The sequence below is a fragment of the Pygoscelis adeliae genome, unplaced genomic scaffold (assembly GCF_000699105.1).
Source record: "Pygoscelis adeliae isolate BGI_AS28 unplaced genomic scaffold, ASM69910v1 Scaffold49, whole genome shotgun sequence".
Classification (NCBI taxonomy): Eukaryota; Metazoa; Chordata; class Aves; order Sphenisciformes; family Spheniscidae; genus Pygoscelis; species Pygoscelis adeliae.
In genome coordinates this window covers 100,095-109,493 of record NW_008825545.1, presented here as the reverse complement: position 1 = coordinate 109,493, position 9,399 = coordinate 100,095, and the positions used below count along the sequence as shown (strand labels likewise).

The 9,399-nt window shown below is 42.7% G+C and overlaps 1 protein-coding gene across 1 annotated transcript in view; it reads right to left on the bottom strand.

Moving 5' to 3' along the window:
• Positions 1–4,565: 4,565 nt before the first annotated feature.
• Positions 4,566–9,399, bottom strand: part of TRABD (TraB domain containing) — a 25,692-nt gene continuing 20,858 nt past the window's right edge. Inside the window, exon 9 of the mRNA XM_009332013.1 lies at positions 4,566–7,784. Coding sequence (XP_009330288.1) covers positions 7,607–7,784 — 178 coding nt within the window. The 3' untranslated portion in view covers positions 4,566–7,606. The remainder of the gene's footprint in view (positions 7,785–9,399) is intronic.

Below are 9,399 nucleotides of genomic sequence, written 5' to 3'. Positions count from 1 at the left end.
AAGAGTGTGCTCACATGCCCAGTTGAACATCTTAATGCATTGCTAGCCTAACAGTTGTGGTGGCTTCCAGCCAGAAGGGATTGAGCTTATGAGCACCCAGAGTGGTCTGAATGTCCTCGGAGGAGGTCAAGCAGACCAGGGGGCGGCTTGTGAGCAAGAGGCCCTGCTGGAGCACACAGCCCCACAGAGCCGAGGCCCCAGCAGCACTGGCAGGAGGGTCACAAGCGCCTCTGCTGCTGCTCTCTGGTATGTAAACTGCCAGATAAGGTCCTGTTAGCACTTGGTCGGCTTGAATGGGGATCAAGGCTAACATGGAATAGTTGTGTCTAGTAATCGCAGGAGGTAAACTAAACCCAACGGGACAACCATGGGGGAGTCATAGGGAGCCAGGCTGCCTGCAGTGAGTATCCCTGCCAGTAATACCACGTAAGGCTGTGACTGCCTGGGTAATGGCATCAGAAATACCACAGTTAGGTATGGCTGTAGCAAAACCAGGACCAACAGGGAGGAAGTAATCGGGGGCAGGTTGTTTATTTGGGAGAGGTTTGGGTGGAAGAGAGGAGGTGGCAAAAAGGTGGGCCCTGATGCCGAAGAATGAGGCATGAAGTCCACCGAAGATGACCAGAGGGCTCCTGCTGATGGTAGGAGTGTGGACGCCTTCGGCGGGTAGCAACACTGACCTGTAGACTCAAGCCCTGGGAGGCTGGAAGGCATCGCGTGGGATAACCCGCTGGACTCGCTCTATCAGGTCTCTGGCCGTATGTTGTGGCATGGGGGGACGAACCTGCACCTTGGGACTTACAAAACTGTCATTGAGGGTTGGCCGTGTGTGAGACTGAGATCGAGAGCTCTTAACTTCATAGCTGTGCCTTACAGTTTGCGTAAAAATGTAACTTGATCAGTGGTATGGTACTTAGGTTATTGATTATTTTTCTGTTTTGCTAGTTTCCTCGTAGCGTGTTCACCAGTCAATAAACAGTGTGCCTCAGTTATGTCTCGGGTAACTGGTCTGAAGAGGGGAGCCACTCCTCAGCACAGTCACAGAGCTGTGGTCCACTCCATGAGAGTGCTGCCTGACACAAGCCTTCCTCTAACAGGCCTGGGCATCCCAGAGAGCATGCGTAGGACAAGGTCTGATTGCCACATGCCCAGGAACACCATTGTTGGCCTGCCTGTGCACAGTCAGGTAGAAATCCATATATGTAGCGGCCAGGCAGAAATTGCTGATAACCGCGATGAACCATCAAGGCTACTGCAGGTTCCCCAAGTCCTCCCACTCTGCCCCAAATTAAAGAGCAGCACCAAGAGCCTGCCAGGGCGGTCACAGTAGACATGGTTTTGGGTGAGAAGCCCACAAAGTCTCCAGCTGCCTTAGAAGAGCAGCAATCCCTCAACGCAATAAACAAAAATATGTTAAACTTTTAGAAGAATGAGAGGAAAGGGCTGCTGAGGTTGGGTTTTACATGATGGGCAAATCAAGTCTACCCTTGAAATGTTACAAATGAAGCAATCCACACTAATTTCAATTGTTTTAGAACCATGATTCTTACAAAAGAGTAAAATTAAGGTGCACTAAGGATGTTCCTCTCTAGCAATGTAATTCTGTATTTTCCATAAAGTACCCTAGAAGCGACATAATCATGCTTTTTCACAGATACTTATTTTAAGTGAAGGTTAATGTTATTGCCAATTCCTCAAGAATCTGCCTCTCAAGCATCAATACAATCACAACAAGAAGAAAGAGAAATGGGTGTATACTACAAGTCAGTAATTATTCAGGATGCTCCTATTCTGTATCATTTCAGTTAATACCAGGTACCACATCGGTGAGTCAAAACCAAACCTCTGCAAGGTATGCACACTTACTTACCTTCTTCTCTGAAGAATAGCCTCAGGGTCTAGTAGACACCTCCACTTAAAAACCAGACATACCGGGAAAACCGTCTGCAGTCGGTAGATGGCACTAGATTATTACTAGTACTTGTTATTTTCCAGCTAAATCAGAAGGCAAAATAAACCTGCAACACTGGGGCTCAGCTCCAAAGAACTCGGGCTGTAATCATGAGGCGAGAGACAACACAGGGATGGAAGCAGGGAGGGAGATACAGGGAGGTGGAGAGAAGCTGCTCGCTGGCAGGTGGTGCACACCTAGAAACCTGCTGCACTCGCTCGAAGGTAAAGCGCCGAGCGATCCCGCCAGCCTTTGCCGCACACAACTCCAGGGACTGTGCAAATACTCCTGCTGGCCCCGACGGTGGCAGGTGTGCAGTTCAGGCGCTGCAGAGACGCAGTGCGTTAATAACCACTGCGCTCTAATCAAAACATCACTTAATTACTTTGCCCAGTTCATGAATCATCTCTGTAGCCAAAAGCAGGACATTTTACCACTGAAAGAATGTCACTTAGCTGGGAGGAGACACAACCTACTGAAACTGAGGGAAGTGTGTAACAGAGCTTTTTTTTTTTTTTAAAGTCTGATTCTTTCCACTTTCCCTCATGCATCAGTCTTGATGCAGCAGCACCAAGTATCTTAGATGAGGCAAGCGTGAAAGTGGCAGCATGCATCTTTTCCCCTCCTCAAACTAACACCACTACAGCTTCCCTGTACAGTACTAAATGAACCAACAGACAAAACATCACACACACAAAAGCAAGCGTTTCCTCACGTTGCACCACAGCCGCCCCCAGCACAGAGCTACCCGAGAAGGAGCCAGAGCCAGGTGGCAGGACCTTGCGATGGAAAAGAGCACACATGCCCCCAGTTGCCACCCTTTTCCCTACTGGGAGTGAGGATAAGGCTAGCCCTATCTTTGCTGCCGCCATCTCCCCGGAGTATAGAAAGCTTCATTTGCTCCCCGCTGGTAAGACTGCAGCAGGCAGAAGGCCAGCGACAAGGGAGGGGATAATTAGACAAGCCCTGCCAGCCTCTTCAGCTATTTTTTTTTCTGAACAGGACAGCTGTCTCAGCTATTCCCCCTCCCTCTTCACATACAAATGGACACAAAAGACCTGCTGCTGTGGGGATATGCACAGCAGTTGTATTTTTTCACCTGAACGGTCAGTAGACCGATGGCAGCTTTGTATCTTCGGAGCTACTTGTGTCCTGTGGTCGATGTCTTCCACGCACATTTCCACAGCCAACTGGAAGGGCTCAGCACCACACTGAAGTCTGTCCATCAGTCAGAGCCAGAAAAGTGACCCTTCTCCTGCAAATACTTAAAAAACCCCCAAATCTTGCAATAAAATCAGTCTCAAAACACTCAAGTCTAAAAGTTTATTTCAGTTTTAGAAAGAAACAGGAAAATACATACATGAGTATCTTAGAGTTACACAAATGACGGTGTGTTGTTTCTTTTCCGTGTGTAGTTCCCACTACTGCCTGGCACTTTGAGATAACTTGATGTATTTCTCACTGCCTTTTAGATGTTTTATAACACACACGCACACAAAAACAGCTTCCAGTGGAAGTCCGGGCAGTATTAGTCCACCTCAAAAATCAGTTTTTTAATTTGGTTCAGTACCCAGTATAGAAAAGACACATCGTAAACAGGACCTAGGCCAGGAGCGCGCTTGTAACGCTGGTGAACCATACACTCCAAGAGCAGGCAGCTGCCTTCCGCGTGTGCAGGTGTGCAAACTGAGGCTGCCTGACTGAGCAGTGCTTGATAGCTCACGTGCTGCGCAGCACGTCGGCTGCCAGTCCCATGGACAGTATTTGACAACAGTATTTTTTTTCTTCCACCTAAATGGGCTTACCCAGCAGTTCTTTGCAGATGCAGCTCCAAGGCAAAGTTCCCATCGGTTGCACTGACCAAGGAAAACAAGGATTGCGCTTTGCTTCACACACGTACAATCAAAGAGTAGGGACCACCGATTGACACAGTGTACAATCAGCAGACTATTCAGCTGGTACATTATCTGTACGGAATACAGCTTATCATATATACTTTACTTCCAGTATGAATACAGGGTCTTTTTATTAATAGCTTTTTTTTAAGTAATGGTCATATTGATTTACCTGGCTCAATTTGAAAGATTAAACTCTTTTTGCCACTAGTTCAACGCCTTTTCCACTTAAAGGGTCCTTAATTCCCATGCAGAGGACAGCACTTTAAGCACGAGCGACTGTGCCTGATGTTAGGCCAGTGTTTGAGCGCTTTGCTGGGCTGGGACTAAGGCCATCAGCTCCTTGCACGACTGAGCACTGGAGAGACATTAGAAGAAAAGCAACAACAACAACAACAGTCAACTCACCATGCCTAACTCTGGGCTCCGAATTTAGATACTCACATTGAGCAGTCAGTCTCCCTGCATGTTCAGTAGGGCAGGGAAACTCATCCTTTCCTCTCTTAACCGATTACATATGGTAGGTAGAGGAACTAGTTTCCCCACTTCAGCATTACACTCGGATGCCCCTCAGTGGGAGGTATTTACTCCAACTGACATTCTTGGTCAGAAAAATGTGTTAGATGGTGAAGTTACCATGTACTAGGATCTAGCTAACCAGTGTTTGTTCTCAACAAAAATACTGATTAATAAGGAAAATAAATGCCTTCAACAGAAATGGTGGTTAAAATATTTTATTTTTTATATCATAGAACATACTGCTGTTTACTTTAAATCACTTTAAAGGCACACATTGTTAAAAATACTTCAAATTTACATCACATGTACAAATGCATAAAACAGATGTACATGTCACCAAAAAATACAATATGGCTTCATAAGGTTGAGGCGGGGCTGGGACAATTCAACATATATTTAAGTTTTACAGGATGCTGTTAACACTGAAAGGACTAACTAGAACAGAAAAGAATGGACCTAAAACACTGATTATGTTACATAAACAGTACAACACATTGAATATACAACATTGAGCATTCGTGTGTGGATTCATAGGATTGTTAGTTCTGCAAATTCATCAGGCTTTCCAGTGCCACTGAGTAAACAGTGCATGCGTATGATCTGCCAGTTTGCAACAGTGGGAAGATAAACTGCAAATTCTCCATCCACAGACAGGGTCCTTGAAGAATCTGCTGTTACGCTTTGCAAAAAAAAGAGTGAAACAATAGACTTAAGGAATTAACTGGAGAGAATAACTGAATAATGAATGGACAACTTACATGGTAATCACTTCTGGCTAAAAAGCATAAAACATTAAGTCTGCAAGAATGCTCCACGACAATCATTTAGCATTAGTCCCACCCAAGTTTAAGGCTCATATCTAAAATTTACCTTAGATTTGTTTTCCTCTGTGTAAAATTACCTGAGCACAGACGTCAAAGATCTACAGAGCTTTTAAAAGATCTGCAGATACCTTAAAAATCTGTAGATAACGTAAAGCAAAACATCAATATATTGAATTCTACCAGCTAAAAATTCTCAAAAAAACAACCAACAAAACAATATTTTGGTAGGTCAGTAAAGCCAGGAGAAGAATGAGCTTAAGCTTTTGCTTTCAACTTGTAAAAATGTACTTAAAATGTAATAGAATTATTCAAATAGGACTGCTTAATTGTAAACAATACATTAAACCTTTAAAAAAAAGTCAGGAATCAAAATTCAGGCAGTCACTTTAGTCTTCTATAAATTGTTTACAAATGCTGACTTTCCTCTTGCTAGAGATGGATGGTGGTTTCTTAAGCACTGATAGATGGAAAATAAAAGGACCCGCCTCCACTGTATTCTGTATTATCACTTACATTTTGTGTCCAAGAAAAGTGAATTGCTGCCATTCGTTTGCTGAGGTTTATTCCCTGCACAGCTGTAAGGCCGAGATACAGAAAAGCACCTAGCATCATCTTAAGAGCTCTGCAGGATCACATTAGATTTAATAAGTTTAAAGATAAACATGCACCTAAATGATTTGCTGCACCGGGACTCAAAATTTTCAAAGTGCAAGGCAGAAAAGCATCAGGTTGCACGGACAGACCGGCTCCCAGCAAAGTCAATGCCATCAGAGAGGAGCATTAGACCCTTCATTTCATTAAAAAAAAGCTTGAGAAAGACAACACTGCACAGAAGATACATGTACATACTTTCTGTATGGGACAATTTCCAACACAAGGCTTTGGAAATATACCCTACTAAAAGCGGTTTGTTGATTTTATTGAACCAACTGAAAACAACAAAGAAACACAAAACACATCATCACCTTTTCCTCCTCCTGCCTCACACACCGGTTCCTAGCTTTCATTCCCAAAAGAAATTAATACAGATAAAAACTTCACTTTAAGCAATGACCAACTGTATATGAGCCTGAGGAGCAAATGGGACTCTTCCATTCAAATACATCAGGTTAATACTTTGATATGACAATTACAGTTATTTGTATTGTTGAACTGGGACTAGCTGATTGCAGAGGGCACTTTACCATCATTGACAATCCTGTATAAAGGGTACCAAAAAAATTCCTATGAAATATGAACCTAGGATTAAAATAAAAAAAAATAGATTGATGATGGATGGCTGTCCTGGATAATTAAGAAAGAAAATCACAGCAGTTTGAAGTACCCAGAATTCTATGTATAAATAGCAGGTAATCCAAATAAAATGCTACAGATAGTTTGAAAAACTAAATTGAAAACTGCTTTTCTATTAAATAGATTAAAATATTCATCCACTGAGAAATTACATTGATAAATAAAATATTTTAACGTATCAAAATGAAGGGCAGGTACTATGAATTCCAGAATTCTTGTCCCAATAATGAAAGGTCCGAGAACAAAAGTAAATTGTACAGTAGTTCTAGTATCTTAAATTTACAATACTGAATCCAGAAGGATTTGGCTAAATAATACAGTTTAAATAAGCTAATCTAAAGGAACACAGTGTCCTGTAAACAACTGACACAAACCACATTGCGTTCTGATGGTGTGGCTATATCTTCTCTATGCAGGAGAAAGACAATTCAACTGGTGGTGGTAACAAGGGATGCAATCTAAAGGCAACGTTCCTGTTCTTCAGTAAGGCTTGTAAAAAATTTGAGCAGTGTACGTATGACAGCCTGTACAATTCTGAAATTTTTGGAGAGCTCTTAAGTTTAAAAAAAGCCTAAATGTTTTAAGTATAAAACACATTGAGAAGATGTTCTTCTAAATTATGTGTAAAAGTGTCTGGCACCAGAAATGACCGCTAGGTATTATTATACCTAAGGAAAAAAGCAAAGAATCACTCAAGAGAAGTGTCCCTGAACTTCAGAGCAGATGCAGCCAATTAGGTTACTTCGCGTTGTTCTGTTCCTCTGGAAAAGAAGTCATGAACATACACTCTTCAAGCTGTCTGGACTACATCATCAGTAATATATATATTATATATACAGGATGCATATATATATAATATATATATTTGCGTACATATTTCTTTTACCTCAATCTGGAATCATGTGGTTTCATGCAACACACTTACCAGGAATCAAACCTATTCATTAGATCATAGCTGGTGTAACTTTAGTATCAAATATTTTATTATACAGCAATTCAGCGTTGCTCAGCATCAATCATCTGACTAGAATCCTCATCTCCCTCTTCTTTCAGTCCAGTTCACATTTGTTGCCTCTACCACCCTTTTTCAGCCACCTTCTTCACATAGTGCCTCTGCTCGATGTTCAATGCTGAGACCTTATTTCTGTCAGCTTCTGAAGATAGCTCTGTGCTGCTGGCATCGAGAGAATAAACCGAACTGTCCTTTGACCTATTCGGTAGCAGCCATATCCCATCAGTCCAAAAACTGTTGCTTTTATGACAAATTTGAAAATCTTACTTGAGGCTGATGGAGGAGGCACACTGAAGCAAAAGATATAAAACAAGGTTAACACCTGCATAGCTGGAAAGAACAGGCATTTTCCAATCAAACAAAGGATCTTTTCTCCCCTTCCCCCTTACAGTGCAGGAGACTTTCAGGTAACAGATGTGCCATGAACAAACAACGTATTCTTTCATGTCCAAGGGCTACGTGCAAATTAAATAATAACAACAACAAATAATAATAAAGCTTTTTCCACTTACGTATGATGCCACTCTTAATGGCTATGGACCTTGACTTGCCCATCACCCTATCAAAATAACTAAGACAACACCAAGACTTCTTGAAGAATACTAGAAGTTAATATTGTTTGTCAAAATGTTTACAATATTACTATGCATATCTCTGCACAGAGACAAAAGTCAGAAGAAACACAGGACACAGCCTAAGTCCAACACCTGTACAGTCAACTCAGTCATTCAGGGTAATGGAGGAAAACAGAGCTTGGATGTTCTGGATAACACGTGTCAGGGCCTGGTCAGGTTTGTGTAGCCAGAAGGGGTAAGTCTGGAGCCAGGCTGACCCCTGCACAGATTCGGGGGGCATGTTTCAGCAAGGTGTACCCCTGGATGCCAGGCAGGCTTACCAGCCTAGCTGCAGCTCCCAGCTTGAGCGTGTGGAGGCCAAGCCCCTGCACCACTCTTGGCCTCCAGAGCTCCAGAGAGGACAGTGCAGACAAATCAGAGAGGCTTCGCATGACGCTGTCTGCACTCTGGCAGGTACTGCTGGCTTTGAGATCTTCACAGAGCCACCTGGAAGTCTCTGCACTGGCCACCTGGAACCAGGAGGGCAGAGGACAACAGGCACACCAGGTCTACCCCTGCCTTCAAGCAGTCTTATTAACTTAGTGTACAAAGCAAACAGTTAATATTACCTTCAAAATAAAGCTGGCTTGGAAAGCACAGCAACGTGCACATGCAGCCCTGCACCTTCACTAACAGGCTCTGTGGTATCTTAGCTGGCCCTGCACCCACAGCATGCCTACACTGCAACTCAGCTCATCCTCTCACAGGGGACAGAGAGGTCTCTGCATGTCATTTCAAAGAAGCCACAAGTTCTCATTTATTTATATCTAGAAAATGTTTCTAACGTATTCAGAAGCAATCAGTTACAGTAGTGCAAAACCATTATGGGCACACTCAAACCAAGTTAGATGCGCTGAGATTAGAATACAACTAGACTGAGTTTAGATCTATTTGCTCAAACTAGAGCAAAGTTATTACTGGTAAGATTTTGCATATTAAGAGAATATACAGGAAGAGTTTTTAAAAAAGCATACACATTGAACAAAGGATGGGGTAAAGGCATCCCTTTACACCTTCTTACATGGTTCTCTATCACTTCTTCCTCAATTCCAGTCCATCAGCACAATTTAAAAAAAATCAATTCATAACTATCTAAAGCAAATAGTAAGGTCTGCTCAGAGTCAGGTTCAATGCATGAACTTAAAAACTGGAAGTCTGAGAGATGTATAGGTTTCTATCCAGATGATTTCCAAGACCACTTTGCAACTTGTAAAACGTAACTGAATACCTGTGTCTTTAAAACTTTTTACTTTAGAGAGGTGACAACGAGTAACACCACGCCCCCGCCCCC